Source organism: Salvia splendens, chromosome 1 (assembly GCF_004379255.2).
Source record: "Salvia splendens isolate huo1 chromosome 1, SspV2, whole genome shotgun sequence".
Taxonomy (NCBI): Eukaryota; Viridiplantae; Streptophyta; class Magnoliopsida; order Lamiales; family Lamiaceae; genus Salvia; species Salvia splendens.
This window is the reverse complement of record NC_056032.1, coordinates 4515018-4530465: the sequence shown is the minus strand read 5'-3', so window position 1 is coordinate 4530465 and position 15448 is coordinate 4515018. Positions and strand designations below refer to the sequence as shown.

The 15448-nt window shown below is 37.7% G+C and overlaps 3 protein-coding genes and 1 long non-coding RNA gene across 8 annotated transcripts; 2 read left to right on the top strand and 2 right to left on the bottom strand.

Annotated features, from left to right (window-relative positions):
- Positions 1-1465: 1465 nt before the first annotated feature.
- LOC121809304 lies at positions 1466-3031 on the bottom strand. Of its 2 annotated transcripts, none has more exons than XR_006052245.1 (3): positions 2892-3031; positions 2543-2745; positions 1466-2006 (listed from the first exon to the last, which is right to left on the bottom strand). It is a non-coding gene; the product is annotated as an uncharacterized LOC121809304 (long non-coding RNA). The 2 variants fall into 2 exon arrangements; XR_006052244.1 differs by having other exon boundaries at positions 1466-1858.
- On the top strand, positions 2035-4842 carry LOC121809285 (protein NRT1/ PTR FAMILY 7.3-like). 2 transcript variants are annotated; one of them, XM_042209823.1, is made up of 5 exons: positions 2035-2235; positions 2588-2702; positions 2909-3126; positions 3201-3766; positions 3834-4842. In XM_042209823.1, the coding sequence occupies exons 1-5, from the start codon at positions 2227-2229 to the stop codon at positions 4687-4689; spliced, it is 1764 nt and encodes a 587-aa protein (XP_042065757.1). In that variant the 5' UTR covers positions 2035-2226; the 3' UTR covers positions 4690-4842. The 2 variants fall into 2 exon arrangements, with proteins under 2 accessions (XP_042065757.1, XP_042065768.1); XM_042209834.1 differs by lacking the exon at positions 2035-2235 and adding an exon at positions 2295-2490.
- Positions 4843-4892: 50 nt separating this feature from the next.
- On the bottom strand, positions 4893-8585 carry LOC121809294 (arginase 1, mitochondrial-like). Of its 2 annotated transcripts, none has more exons than XM_042209856.1 (7): positions 8395-8585; positions 7847-8014; positions 7289-7448; positions 6457-6539; positions 6149-6358; positions 5876-5986; positions 4893-5512 (listed from the first exon to the last, which is right to left on the bottom strand). In XM_042209856.1, exons 2-7 carry the CDS (start codon positions 7985-7987, stop codon positions 5252-5254), a joined length of 966 nt encoding a protein of 321 aa, XP_042065790.1. In that variant the 5' UTR covers positions 7988-8014; positions 8395-8585; the 3' UTR covers positions 4893-5251. The 2 variants fall into 2 exon arrangements, with proteins under 2 accessions (XP_042065790.1, XP_042065779.1); XM_042209845.1 differs by having other exon boundaries at positions 6457-6590; positions 8395-8572.
- A 1021-nt stretch (positions 8586-9606) lies between these two features.
- Positions 9607-14949, top strand: LOC121809274. 2 transcript variants are annotated; one of them, XR_006052241.1, is made up of 4 exons: positions 9607-11229; positions 11916-12105; positions 14296-14482; positions 14739-14949. XR_006052241.1 is itself a non-coding variant. In XM_042209809.1 (3 exons), the coding sequence occupies exons 1-3, from the start codon at positions 9727-9729 to the stop codon at positions 14421-14423; spliced, it is 1821 nt and encodes a 606-aa protein (XP_042065743.1). In that variant the 5' UTR covers positions 9607-9726; the 3' UTR covers positions 14424-14715. The 2 variants fall into 2 exon arrangements, 1 of the variants encoding a protein (XP_042065743.1); XM_042209809.1 differs by lacking the exon at positions 14739-14949 and having other exon boundaries at positions 14296-14715.
- Positions 14950-15448: the final 499 nt, after the last annotated feature.

Here is a 15448-nt window from a genome sequence, read left to right as displayed (position 1 = left end):
CTATGTTAAAATATATGCAATAAAAGGTAAAAGTATTCCACGCCTGTTGCTACCAAAATAATACAACAACCAAATACACCAAGGAAAGCACTGTGGTTCCCACAAATCAATAGCAACACAAGCAAAGGGGGGAAATAAAATAGAATTGAATTAAATAGTTCAATGAACCACGCATGCTATAGCTTGTACTCATTAATTTATACTAGGGGTGAGCATTCGGGTTTCGGTTCAGTTTTCTGCCCAAACCGAACCAAAACCGAAAAACCTAATTTAGTTCAAAATCCAAACCGAATCGAACTGAAAAACCGAAAACCGAAAGACCGAAAACCGAACTTCAAAAACCGAATTAAATAGAATTGAATTAAATAGTTCAATGAACCACGCATGCTATAGCTTGTACTCATTAATTTATACTAGGGGTGAGCATTCGGGTTTCGGTTCGGTTTTCTGCCCAAACCGAACCAAAACCGAAAAACCTAATTTAGTTCAAAACCCAAACCGAATCGAACTGAAAAACCGAAAACCGAAAGACCGAAAACCGAACTTCAAAAACCGAACAAAACCAAAATTTTTAAAAAACTGAAAAGTCGGAAAAAATATGGAGTATACATTAATATATATATATATATATAATATTTTATTCTATATATACTAATATAATATAATATATATAATATAAAATTAATAGAATATATATAATGCATATCATATAAAATATATTAAAAGAATATATATTATATATATGATATAATATATTAAATTAATAGAATAAATATAAATAACAGTATTATATTTAAAATATAATTCGGTTTTTCAGTTTTTTTTTTCGCCCGAACCGAACCGAAAAACTGAAATTTTTGAGTTTTTAAAACCGAACCAAATTTCAGTTTTGTTCAGTTCGGATATTCGATTTTCGGTTTTTTGCTCACCCCTAATTTATGCCACAACTTGGCTAAGGACTTCGCCATTGTACCCGAACCTACTACCATCACGCCGACATTATAAAAAAGAAATGATTTTAATTGTTCATTTGAAAAGATAACCAAACCCATAAAGTGTTATTTGGTCGTTTTCCCCAAAGAGAAAAAGGGAAAACATATTGTCACATCGCAGTATCTTAGTAGTACATCATGAGTTTTAATGTAAAATTAATAAGGTAGGAGAGAAAAAAATAATTATAATATTATTAGTTGAATGTGGATAAATATGAAATAAAAAAGAAGAGAACTAAGAGAGTGGAAAATGGTAAGTAGAATACTTTTTGCGAGGGAAAAAAGACACTAATAGTTGTGCATCTTATTCAAATGTAAATAAGAACTATATGCATCTCAATATTTTGATACAATTATGTTATCAAGTTATTATAATTGAATTGATAAGAAACATATTGATCGAACATCATTATGTTTTAATCAATTTTGCAAGCAAGCAAAATATAATTGATAAATGAAATTAAGTTATGACGAAAGATAATGCTTTTACCTCCTTTTTCAAATTAAAAATTTGAATGATGAAAAATGCAGTTTGTCAAGCAGCCATAATATTTCTTCTTCTGTCTTCACATATTCTCGAGTATAATTCATTTCATTGCCATGTTTGTTTGTCGTTTCCATGTTTTCCACGTTAATAAATACAAAACACAATGATTGAGAAAATCTCTTTTGAGCCGATCTCTTTTTCCACTTTACAAATCTTTGATCTCTCGCATGTTGTTGAAGAAGCTGTAAGAGCCATGATTGAAGGTTTTGCACTCCCTGTTCACTCCCTTACTAACACAACTAAAGGCCGCGCCTTTCTGTCTCTACATTCTTTACGTCGTCGTTCGTCAAGAAACAATACAGAGGAATGTCAATTCAGCCTGAATATAGAAAGAGTGGTAAAATGAATAGGGGTTGTGGTTCGAAAATTTCTAACCCGAAAAAATAAATCCAGTCCCAACTAACACGAAATGAATAGCCCATGAGACCGACCCTAATCCAATCAACATCCTTGTATCTTATTCTTACCTGTGTTAAAAAGAATCATTAGCAATCATCATGAATGACGGAGGAAAATGTGGGATAGCTATAAGTTTTGTGGTTGAATTCAAACCAATATCATCGATGGCATGTCAAGAACATATAAGTAGTCAAAATTATTTAATTTTTGTATATCAAGCTGAAGCTGAAAAGGAGATTTAAGTATGAACTAGGTGGACCTAATGTGCCCCCTAGTGGTGATTTAATAATGCAGCAGGTGATCATAAAAGTACAGTAGTCTAGCTAGATGGAGGCTTTCTTCTAGCTTTCAATGATTAGCATACTTAGGAAAAGGCCTTATCTTAATATTTGTTATGATATTGTTTCATCAGTAGTATTTGTGTGACTATTTCTAGCTTTTTTACACGGAATTGTTTAGTCATTTTCTTGGACTAACCACGAGTTAAATAACTGTTCATTAGAGTCATTGTAACTATCTGTTTTTTAATATATAGGACTAGCATCTGTCATGGTGAGTTTATCCAGAAAAAAAAACTTGAATGCTTTTAGAGTTGAGATTTTACCTTCTCTAGACTCAGATCTCATTAAGCTTGATCTACGGCATGCAGGAACGAGGGACGGGGCTTCTCGATGAATGCACGAAAGATGGGACAGTCGACATGTATGGGGAGCCAGCAGCAAGAGACAGAACAGGTGGATGGAGAGCAGGATCACTGGTTCTTGGTACATTCACTGACCAACTCTGATATAATCCATATTAATTTTCCTGAATGACAGCAATGTAGCAATAGATAAGATGGCATCATTTTCTATATCCAAATCAAACTTGATTGCTATTACAGAAAATAAAACGACATAATGCCATTTTTATTTGATATATTGTCGCAAAAAACCGAAGTGTTTTTGACTGACCAGCATTATTGTTTCAGTAAGTGAAGGACTTGCTGCTCTTGCGTTTACTGGAATAGAAGTAAACATGGTGCTTTTCTCCAAATCCGTGTTGAGGCAGACGAACGCGGATGCAGCGAAAACATTCAGTACATGGATGGGAACTCTCAACATCTGCACTCTGCTGGGGGCTTTTCTCAGTGACTCATACTTGGGAAGATATCTAACTTGTGTTGTATTTCAAGCTGTCTTAGTCATTGTAAGCCACTCTCGTTCTTTGCTTCGGATGAGCTTTTCTTTTTTACTGATTTTGAGCTGGCATTTCTTTGATAGGGATTAGTGATATTGTCTCTGTCAACTCAAGAATTCATGCTTGAACCAAATGGCTGTGGAAAGATTGGAGATGTATGCCACCAGCCATCACCAACTAAAGTTGCTTGCTTCTACATATCTATATACTTGCTAGCTTTGGGGAGTGGGGCTATAGAACCGGCAATGGCCACACTGGGTGCAGATCAGTTCGACGAGGAAGATGCAGAGGAGAACAAATCGAAAACGGCATTCTTCAGCTACTATTATGTAGCTCTTAATCTTGGATCATTAATCGCGGAGACAGTTTTGGTGTACATAGAAAATCTAGGGCGATGGGTGCTGGCCTTTTGGATCTCAACCTCTTGTGGCTTGTTGGCTTTAGCTTTCCTGCTGAGTGGGACGTCTCGGTACAGACACATGAAGCCGCCCTCTGGTAACCCCATCTCCAGATTCTCTCAGGTGATCTCTGCATCTGTAAGAAAGTTAAAGCTCGGTGTGTCCTCAAATGGAGAAGATAGGCTCTATGAAGTTCGAGACAAGGATGACAAGGAATTTGGTCGGAGAATATCACATACCGATGATTTCAAGTAAGTCTCTATCACAGCAGTTCGTCTGAATTGAGAACATCGGAATACTGATATTTGCAGTGCACAGGTTTCTTGACAGGGCGGCGGTTATGACTGAATCGGAGGAGATATTTCTAAACAAGGGGCAAACTCCAAATCCATGGCATCTTTGTACAGTAACACAAGTTCAGGAAGTGAAATGTGTGCTGAGATTGCTACCAATATGGTTCTGCACAATAGTAGCATCTGTAGTATTTGTGCAGGTCCTCTCTCTCTTTGTGGAGCAGGGAGCATCCATGAACACGGCGATAAACAGCTTCCACGTCCCCCCGGCCAGCATGACTTCCTTCGACATCATAAGCACTTCAACTTTCATCATCTGCTATGAGAGGTTGCTTGTACCATTATACACCAGACTGACCAAGAGAAAGCTTAAGACTCCAAGTGAGCTGCAGAGGATGGGAATTGGGATGGTGATATCAATTGTTGCCATGATCATTGCAGGCCTGGTCGAGCAATGGAGACTCAAGTATGCAGACGAAGGCGAAACGAGTTCTCTCAGTATTTTCTGGCAAATCCCACAGTATGTGCTTGTGGGAGTTTCCGAAGCCTTCATCTACGTCGCTCAATGGGAATTCTTCGCATCGCAGATCCCTGACAGATTGAAGAGCTTGGGGCTGGGATTATCAATGTCTTCATCAGCTCTCGGTAGCTATCTCTGCACCATAATTGTGACAGTGGTTATGAAAACTACAGCAAAGCATGGGAAACCCGGTTGGATACCTCCAAATCTGAACCAAGGCCACATGGACAGGTTTTTCTTCTTGTCAGCTGCTCTCATCACTTTCAATCTCGCACTCTTCATCACCTGCGCAAGCCGGTTTAAGTGCATCAAACTAGAGAAACGACATGAAGGGAAGGAAGCGGCGGCTGCTCTGCCTTGACCTCTGCTGTTCTGCCTTGACATGATGAAGACGACGACTCACCTTACCTTTATCTGTAGCATCTGCACTAGGAAAACATGAAGAAAAGCAAGAACTGTAGAAGGGTAAACGTGTAGTCTATGCTATAGAGGATGTAAGGTTTCTGGAAATAAACAAGAATCTTAACACCACAGTTACTCAAAATATGATGAAGTAAAATCACGTAAACAAATCACCAGTGTTTCAATTCAATAACATGGAAACAAATCACCAATGTTTCAATTCTAAAGATCCGATCATAATCCAAAAAACTACCACGTTCAACAAATCAACAGTTGCATTCAAACAGTGAATACATATATTTTTATGGAAGTCTCAACTGTTACTCTATTCTCCATTTCGCAACTAAAAGTCTGTCTAAAAAGATGCAGTCAGTACAAGGCATGACCATGTAGCCATGGAGCCTATGCACCTCGATATAGTATCAGGCTTGACCGGGCGAACTAATTTTTTGGCCAAGTGCTGTAGCACCACAACCAACATCGCATACGATGTGCTTATTCAGGCTGATCCAATATCCCGGTCATTTTGATATCCTTGCAGTCAGTTCTCGTACTAGCTTTGCAGCAACCATCGCAGTCATCCCATCAACAGTGTCTCGCTGTGGATTGAACTCCACAACATCAGCAGCAACCACATCACCTTTAAGGTTTTGAAGAATGTTGAGAACATCCCGAAAAGAGAGGCCTCCTGGCTCAATGTGAGAAACTCCTGGTGCAAATGCTGGATCCATACAGTCCAAATCGACAGATATATACACACCTTTTACACCTTCACCAAGTTTCTGCAAATAATTCAAGGCTGAAAAGAATAAGGACAAACATTCTGGCAAGAACAAGTTTGATTCTTTGATATTGTTTATAACTCTCATTTTTGCGACAGATTAATAATCAAAACTTGATTACTGGTAGTACTATACCTAACATGGTAATCAGAGCTCAAGCCTCAGAAATAAATTCAAAAGTTCAAAACACATTGAAAAAATGCATATTGTACACAATGATTGACATGTACTCATTTATGGTTCACACTTGTTTCAGATTGATAATCCTCAAATTTTGAGATAGTGACAGCGAGAGGAAAACAGAGTAACACAAAAGACTGTAAGGTGGGTGTTGGGTGGGAGGGGGGGGGGGGAAAGAGAGACCAGATTCTCGAGTAGGTTCCGATCCCTTGAAAATGTCCGCATTTCATATTGCTCTACACCAAAACGCTTCCCCTGTTCCCGGCCCTCCTTTGTAATTGATCTGATTCCAACCTGCATCAAGCATTATAAGAATTTCAATCAACCCCTTTTTCTGATTATATTTGGTTGGGAGAAGTAAAGCATACTAGGTTTTGTCATAATTTTGCATGGCTCTCCGGTGAAATTTTGGATCAATGGACATAAACAACCATCACTGAAAAAATCTTAGGTCACCTGCAACAATCGCCGAGCATAACCACCCTCCATGATTCTAGCAAAAGAAGATGCGTGAGAATATTTATTCCCCTCGAAAGCATCATAAATATCAGGATGGGCATCCAGGTGAAGAATATCAACAGGCCCTCCAAGCTTCTCAGATACGGCTCTCACAGAAGGAAATGAAATAGAGTGATCACCTCCTAGCACCAAAGGCCGCAATGGGTCCTAAAAAGTGCAGAAAAAAAAGGAAAAGGAGTCATGTATGAGGAAAATTTGAAAGATAATCCCTACAAAAAAAGATATCTTTGGAAAGGGGAGCTTACTTCTTCCATCACTAACTTCACAGATTCACTTATTATATTCATCAATCTATCATCATCAACTCCACAATCTCGTAACTCCTGAACTGGAACATCACCAACATCTGTCAGGACCCTTGGATCATTAAGATCTTTACCTACATAACCAGATTCCTCATGAAACAAATTCAGATATAGGAAGGGGGGACAGAGAAAAAAAGAGATCATATTATTGTAAGAATAAAGTAACACAAGTGTATGGTTCATGTATGCCAGTGAAATTGCTAAATTAACTATTAGGACTACTTAATTATCTTCATGACTCATTGTGAATAAACCAACCTTACTTTTAAAGTCTAAATAGTTATGATAAAGAATGTTAAAGAGTCTCATAAATAATCACAATCATCAATCCAGAAGAGCATTTTTCTCAAGCAAATTATAACGATAAATGAAATCAAGAAGTAAATAAATTTACATCTCTTTAACAAATCCAATTTATTGCTCAATAGATTCCTGATACACAAAAAACAAATTCTTGATCCCTGAATAAATTCAAATTGATATGCTCAATAGTATAACTTTGACCAAGAACATGGATATCAAAAAATTTGGGAGGGCTTTCTGTCAACAATGCAACAAGAAACAAATGACTGGAATTCCACTATTTATTAACATCATTTTCCTCACTATGAACTACAGTAGATACTAATAGAATTAATACTGAAATGATACTAAGCAATAACCAATCATTTCCCTTAGTATGGAAGTACCACCAACAAACAAATGAAATCCTTGGAAGAAAGAGTATTCATGCCCAACCAAAATGGTATGACTAGAGATGGATACGCATTACCTTCTTCTGTGGTGGAATTTGTGCTCCCACACCAAATGGCTTCTCTTATACGTGGTGGTGCAAATGCAGGACCCTGGAGAAAGGAAGAGTTGTGTCCTAAGGGAACTCCGAGAAGAGATGCTGATGCCGCCACACCTCCCAAAGCTCGTAGAAGTTCCCCCTGTTGCAAACATAAACTAAAACTAGGTGAAGATGCTGTAGATACAACGATTTGGGAAATTTAGGCCATGTAGTTTAACTTCTCCCAGACACCATTCTAAAATTTATTCCACAGAAAATCAATCCAGATATTGCTTTTGGATACCTCAAGGTAACGGATAACCAAATAGAAGTATCCCACAAGGAACTATAATTCAGAAATCACAGAAACAATCTTATCGTAATTTATCATGAAGTGAGGTTCCAAGTTCACCATCATATTCAGAGACCAACTAGCATAAACATGAACATTTATACACCATTGACAGGAATGCAATGAATTCCAACTACGAAAGACCAGACATTAATCCATGAGGTTATTGAAGATGGATAAATATATGTTAGGTAATCAGAATATACCTTGAGCTTCGCCCTCTCGCGGATGAGTGTCAGGGATGCCTCAATAACACGAGCCTGGCCTTTCTCTATCAAGTCCTTTGGAACATTTTCGGCATTCAGCCTCTGCAGGTAATGGATTCCCATCCTTCCAACGTTTTTCATCTTTTCCGGTAATGGATTTCACAATTTCTGCCCAAACAAACAACCACATAACATAAAAAATATGTTCAGTTCAAATATTTTTACTAAGATCCTTCAAATCGGAGAGTAATCCACCCGAAGATTACAGCTAAAACATTAGAGTGCCTCAGATGAATGCAACCTTTTACACGAATCAGTAACTCTAATTCCACAGATGCGATTCCTTTAATCGCTCTAGCTTTATTTATTCACTTCAAACATCACAAAAGACACATATTAAAGCAATCAAATTCTACTTAGAAAACGATGTCAAATCAAAACCCAAAACAAGCCTTAATACCAGAATTAGACACTCAATGGAGTGAATTAAACACAGAAATCGTAAAATCCAGGATCGATAGGTAGAAATTGAATCGATCGAGACGTACCTGGGTGTGATGGGCGAGAAATGGCGGCAGATCAGTAGCGTGTGTAGTGAGTGAAGGGAGAGGTTTCTGGTGCCACCTTTTTGGCGCTGATGCGAGAATGATTAAGGAGCAAAAATGACATGCAGCAGCTTTATTTTTATAATCCAAAAATGCCGAGAGTTATCTCAACACGTAATCAATCAAGCCAATACAAATTAAAATAATCTCATCGATTCTACCCAACTTTTAGTTGAGATATAGTATTATGAAATACTACTTGGTTTTTCCCATTTCCATAAATCCTTGTCGTTGTACTTGTACGGCCCAAAAAAGCGGCGTCACGCAACTCTATGCATTTATAGAATTATACAATAATTTTAATCAGCACTTTACTTAAATTCAAGTAACCGACCAACACTACTACTCCATAATTAATGAGCTAAAATATGATAGTTTACTAATCTATTGGAAAGGGCCCAATCAATTCGCCAATCTTGCCATGACATATACTAGTACTCACAAAATTAAAAAAGTATGCAATTTCGGATAAATTATATAACTCGATTAGATGAATATCATCATCAATGAATAATGGAGTACTTTTTATTTTATTAATTTTTGTTTCATTCACTTAATTTAATTTTTTATTGATACTCCTATAATTTATTTTTTCTGTAACTTCAAATCAATAAATGAAAAGGTTTGATTTTAATACTATTATAATTTAAATTTTTTAAAACTTAATTACCATTCTTCTATTTCTTGATCTATTAATTGAGATTTGATATACTGCTATCACTTGACTGGTGGCCTTATACCCCTGAAATTTGTGTTTTTATTATATATTAATCAATAGGAGTAACTAATAGTACTATATTCGTCCAAAAAACAATTGCTATACACTTGAGTGGTGCCCTTATAATACTGAAATTTGTGATTTTATTATATTAATTAATATGAGTAACTAATACTATATTCGTTCAAAAAAATAGATCAGTTTTGTCATTTTTAATTATCTATTAATATTAGGCTAATTTTAAAATAAAAAATATAAACTAATACTAACATTATAAATCATCGTGAATGTAGACCTACAATCAAGTAATATTACTTTCACCAAATTTTCTTTACTTCTTAATTTATCAATTCCACATTAAAATTAATTTAGTTTACCTTTTGTTTATTTATGGATAGAGAGATAGTACTATATTTTATGTGAACAATCATAAAACATCTGTCGTCTCAAAAAAAGCAGGGGAGAAGGGGCGAGATCGAGAATCAGAACAACGTAGAGCAGTCCAGAAACTTGTGAAATTAACAAGAATCTTTCACATTTGCTATTCCATTGCTGTAATGCACAGCATCATTCACCACCGCCTCCCACTCTCTCTCCCAGCAAAGCTCGTGCCTTCCCTCAGCATCTCCACCTCTTCCCAACAAACCGCCATGGAAGAGAAGCAGCAGGAGCTCATCAATCAAGTCCTCACATACCACCACCAAACCAAACACTCCTTCACCAAATACGCCCGCTCCGCCCCCTCCCTCGACTGGGCCAACCAGCCCAATCCCTTCCGCCGCTACCTCTCCTCCCCCCTCCTCCCCCTCCCCCTCCCCCACCCCGATCATCACAATCCCACCTCCCCCCCTTACCCCTCCCCATTCAATTCCCTACCACCCCCAAAACCCCTCTCCCAATCCACCATCTCCGAATTCCTCCACAACTCCCTCGCTCTCTCCGCCTGGAAAACCACCGGATACTCCACTTGGTCGCTCCGCGTCAACCCCAGCAGCGGCAATTTGCACCCCACCGAGGCTTACATCGCCTCCCCACCTGTAAGCTCCCTCTCCGACTCCTCATTCGTCGCCCACTATGCCCCCAAGGAGCACGCGCTCGAGCTCAGGGCTTTAATCCCACATGAATTCTTCTCCCTGCTGCCGAAAAATTCATTCTTGGTCGGGCTCGCGTCGGTATTTTGGCGGGAGGCGTGGAAGTACGGGGAGAGGGCGTTTAGGTACTGCAATCACGACGTGGGGCACGCGGTGGCGGCGGTGGCCATGGCCTCCGCCGGGCTCGGGTGGGATGTTAGGGTTTTAGATGGATTAGGGCATGAGGAGCTGGAGAGATTGATGGGGTTGGGGGTTTTCCCCAAATTTCACATTCCGAGCAGGCCGGTGAAGGGGAGGATGCCCGAGCTCGAATTCGATCATCCTGATTGTGTGTTGTTGGTTTTCCCCAGTGATTCAGGGGAATTCGAGGTTGATTACGGGAAGCTGAGATCGGCGGTGATGGAATTTTCGAATCTTGAATGGAAGGGGAAGCCGAATGTGCTTAGTAAGGAGCATGTATGTTGGGATGTCATATATAGAACCGCGGAGGCTGCGATGAAGCCATTCGAGATGGGCAAAGAGTTGGTGGCGGGGACGTTTAGGAGTAGTGCGATGATTAGTGAGAGTTGTTATAAGGGTTTAAGTCTGAGTGAGGTGGTGAGGAAGCGTAGGAGTGCAGTTGATATGGATGGTGTTACTGTGATGGAGAAGGAGACATTTTATCAGATTTTGCTGCATTGTATGCCTTCGGGCTGTGGAGTGAGCCAGGGGAAGCAGTTGGCATTGCCCTTCCGGGCGCTGCCTTGGACCTGTCAAGTTCATGCCGTTCTTTTTGTTCATAGAGTTGTGGGTTTGCCTAATGGTTTATACTTCTTGGTGAGGAATGATGACCATTTGGATGATATTAAATCTTCCACAAAGTCGGAATTTAAGTGGGCGAAGCCTGATGGCTGCCCAGACGACCTTCCTCTCTATGAGCTCGAACAATACGACTGTCGCGAGCTCTCAAAGCGGCTTTCCTGTCATCAGGTATGACTAATGCCTAGCCTATTTAACATATATTGAAATTTTCAGAATTTCCATGTTTGATATGCCACTTGGTCGTATCTTGAGTGTAACATGAGACCTAACTTCTGAATTAATAGTGATAAGAAGTAATTGCTGTAACGAGAAATGTGGTTGATATGCTTGATGTGTACGGGTTTTGCACTCAGTTTTGTAGACTTCTACCTGCGTTTTGCCCGTCAATTAAGAAATTAATTGAAATGAATGATAAGTATGCTATCGAGAAGTTCATAGAAGTTATTGAAAATGAAGATATAAGGCAATAATTGGTTTTTGTTTCTTTGAGAGCATTAGAACAAGTTCCCATACTGCTGTTTTCAAGCAATTATCTTTAGCATAAAATAGTGCTACAAAGTCCTTGTAACATTTTCCATACAATCCACATTTAGTGAGGTTCTTTGCTCACATGTACTCTGATAGCTTTTATAGTCGGCAAGTTACCAATAAGGTAACTGTTGGGCAGTTCTTTTTACACTTGTGAGTTGTGACTTGCCATGGTCATAATAAAACATTGATGTTTTGTGAGGATTGAACTGTGTATAATTTATATGTATGAAAACCTATCGAACTATCATGGTTAATACTAGAATTATTTTTATGGTGAACTTCATACTATTCTCTCATCTAAATGAATTGCTATCTTTTTGTAGGACATTGCTGCTGATGGCTGCTTCAGCCTTGGTATGGTGGCTCATCTTGAGCCAACTTTGCGGGGGATTGGTGCATGGATGTATCCACGGCTATTTTGGGAAACTGGAGTTCTTGGTCAAATTCTCTATCTCGAAGCACATGCAGTCGGGGTTTCTGCTACTGGAATTGGCTGCTTTTTTGATGATCCTGGTAAGCCATTATTCATTTCATACTCTTAAAGTTCAGTCTAGCATATATGCAAATATATTTTGCCAGCTTGAAAATGGTAATATGAAGAAGTGCTACCACAGTGTTGTATGACCCTATTCAGAAAATTCCGGTTGAATTAAAAATCTTCAATTGATGGAATAAAAATGCATTTTTTTGGTAACTCCCTGTTGTTGCACATTGAACTGCACCAAGGAAGGAAAATGACTTTCACTGGAGGAACATATATGAATGATATCTTATAAATACGTTAGTATGTACCTATTTTTCCTCGGGCTGCTATGTTGGAAGGGGGCGCAGAACGATTTCACTAATGGTAGCCGAAGTTCTAAAAGGGATTAATGATAAGATAAAGTGAGTTCGGAAAGATTGGTTTCTGTTATTTCCGTTTGATGAAGAAAAGTAAAACAGGTAGTGTATTTAAGCTAGGATTTATGCTACCCTCTGTAGATCTGGTCCGTGAAACGATAGTGGAGAATCATAAGATTTGGGCTATTTATATGTTTGTGGTCTAATGAGAAAGAGATATAGGTATAGGAATCTGAATCCATATTTATCGCTTGGATTCATTGTCTTCTTAGAAATGGTTATTTACTCCCTTCCTGTTACCATTTATTAAGCCTGCGGTTATTTTTGTTTAACGTGATATTGAGGATTGCTTGTGCTTACAGATATTAATCTTGATTATTCTGTATGACAAAAATAATAGCATGTACTTAGTAAGTAGAACTCAGGTGCATGTTTTTTCTTTCCCGAACAGAAACACAGAGTACTCATCCCTTTTTATGAATGCAAAAAGATGTATATCATTTAAATAAACCACAAAAATTATCCTCGTAAAGGCATATTAACACATTAATTTCTAATTTAGAAGGCCGATATCCTTTTATGTTCATCTGAAGGCCATCACTCGGAAAGCCATTTGTGTGGGTGGTAAAACATAACATTGTGTACATCAAGGATAAAAATAGGTGGACACACTCTTCCGAACAAGGAACTCCACCCTGATTCCTGTCAATGAAGGATCTCACAACTTCAATTGCTCCTGCGTTGATACCTCTCAATAGACTAAAACTGTTCTGGATCCCCGGCATTGTGTTGCCAAACCATCTGTCTTCTGTTGTATCTCTCGTCAGTGTTGCGAATTTGCGATTGGAGTTGTTGCAAAGTTGCCACTTCTATTTGCTATCCTCTCAGTTGTTTTCTTGAACAAGCTATCCGCCTTCCTTTGAAAGTTGATTTTCTGACTCAGCAATCGGCATTTGTGTATGCTTAGTCTTATGGCAAGGCAGGCATGTTTAGTGTTTTGAGTAATTTTTTTTTATTTTTTCATGAACTTCAAACTTGGCAAATAATATCACAAACTTTGACCAAGGTGTCAATTTCCCACCCGTTAGCAGATGTGACAAAATTGAGTGATGTTCCAAATCATCAATTAAATGTCAACTCGTCTTCCATGTCATTTTTAATAAGCCGGAATCTATCAGCGGTGGGAAATTGACAACCTCAAGTCAAAGTTCGTGGTATTATTTGCCAATTTTGAAAATCATGGGAAAAAAAATTCAATTTTTTGAAAGTTGCGCGATATTACACGCCAATAACCCAACAATATATGGTTGGAAAGATAATAATAATCTGAGTAGATGAGTTTGAATGGGCAGATATGGTTAGTCTCTGAATCTGAATTCAGAATTATAGTACATATGAAGCACATCTACTATATTGAAATTTGAATCTTTGTTATGCAAGTCAGTATGATCCTGGAATATTACATCTGTAATTTATAGAGTTGTCGAATTCTGCATCGTCTCTCTAGCTCAGGCTTCATAGCCTTGCTCTGTCACAAGTCTTGTTAGAACTTACTATCGAGCTATCCAGAACTGGTTTCTGATAATTGCCTCATCTTCTGTAGCATAATCATTTGCATCTTAGTCAAGACATTACTTCTATATGCTCGTTGAGAACGTAGCTCAAACTATACACGATAAGTACTCCACCCGACCCTTATGAAAGTCACTGTTACAAACCAGTGTACCTTAAATGAGAAATTAAATGCTTATGGTATTGGATTACATACTACTAGGTTCTTAGCTCGTTCGCTGTTTTTGCGTTTTATCAACGTACTTGTCTTCATTGAGATATCTCTGATTTTCTTTCTCGAATTGCTGGCAGTGCACGAGATTCTCGGGTTGCAGGGCTCCAAGTTTCAGAGCCTTTATCATTTCACGGTTGGTGGCCCAGTGGCGGATAAGCGGATAATGACCTTACCTGCGTATCCCGGGCCCAGCTGTGATGCTTAAAACGACAGTGAAATGAAAAATTAAATGCCCAAAGTGATCATCATTCATCAAAGGACTTGGTAAGGAAATCGCTTGTTTGCAGCTAATGAAAATTGTTAACAGTATATAAAAGGTTTTATTGAATTTAAGTAGGTAGATCAAAGCAGGTGTAAATGGCTGTATGTTTACATGTATCTTTTAATGATGCAAATTTTGTAATGTCGTAGCACGAATCAAGACTTTAATTTAAGATTTTATGAATAATTGATGTACCAAATCGACTCGTTGTAAAGAATATTTCAGTATTTTTTTATACACTGTTTAAATTTGAAGCAGGTGGGGCCCTTTACTATGAATCCAGATCAATGAAGATGCAGGTTGATCATTAACAAATATTTTGGTATGTGCATATTTTTAGAATATACACTTCATTTGCAAGTGGCACTTAGCTGCCTGCTATAATATATCTTTATCACACTTGTATTGAAAATGATGACCAATTTAATTAAGTTGAATCAAATCGAGGAAGAACAGAACACGCGTGAAATCTGTAGAATCTCAATCATGGTACTAAAAAATTGCATCTTGTAATTTATAAAAGGGGTTAAACATATAGTATAAAAAAGAAAAAAGTAAGGGTATTATAATTTTGGTTATATTATTATGATTGATTATAATATATTTTTTGTCTAAATTAATGAGCAAGTAATTAATAAAATGATTCACTATTGGGCAAAACTATAAAACTGGTCAAACTGTGGTCTATTGTGTAAATTTAAAAATTAGCTAGAAATTATGATATTTAATTTAGATTTGTTAGCAATAATTTCATGATGAAAAAATCTAGTAGTCTAATTGAATATACTCCTTATTGATGTGTTTCAATAATGTTATATTTTATGTGTAAGTAGACATATCGTTTAACGTATCATTGTAATGATGTCCAATTTTTACTTTTCGGCTGTCGTATATACAATCATATAATTTCATCAAAATATTCAAATTTTACTAGTACTATAATTTTTCAATTGATTTTCAAAATTGCG

Coding starts and splice junctions, on each gene's coding strand:
- LOC121809285 (XM_042209823.1), top strand. Junction 3,127..3,200: donor TTCAAGCTGTCTTAGTCATT/GTAAGCCACTCT, acceptor TTTCTTTGATAG/GGATTAGTGATATTGTCTCT. Junction 3,767..3,833: donor TCACATACCGATGATTTCAA/GTAAGTCTCTAT, acceptor TGCAGTGCACAG/GTTTCTTGACAGGGCGGCGG.
- LOC121809294 (XM_042209845.1), bottom strand. CDS start 7,987: ATGAAAAACGTTGGAAGGATGGGAATCCATTACCTGCAGAGGCTGAAT. Junction 6,359..6,456: donor TGAAGTTAGTGATGGAAGAA/GTAAGCTCCCCT, acceptor TGCACTTTTTAG/GACCCATTGCGGCCTTTGGT. Junction 5,987..6,148: donor ATGCTCGGCGATTGTTGCAG/GTGACCTAAGAT, acceptor TGCTTGATGCAG/GTTGGAATCAGATCAATTAC.
- LOC121809274 (XM_042209809.1), top strand. CDS start 9,727: ATGCACAGCATCATTCACCACCGCCTCCCACTCTCTCTCCCAGCAAAG. Junction 11,230..11,915: donor AGCGGCTTTCCTGTCATCAG/GTATGACTAATG, acceptor ATCTTTTTGTAG/GACATTGCTGCTGATGGCTG. Junction 12,106..14,295: donor CTGCTTTTTTGATGATCCTG/GTAAGCCATTAT, acceptor AATTGCTGGCAG/TGCACGAGATTCTCGGGTTG.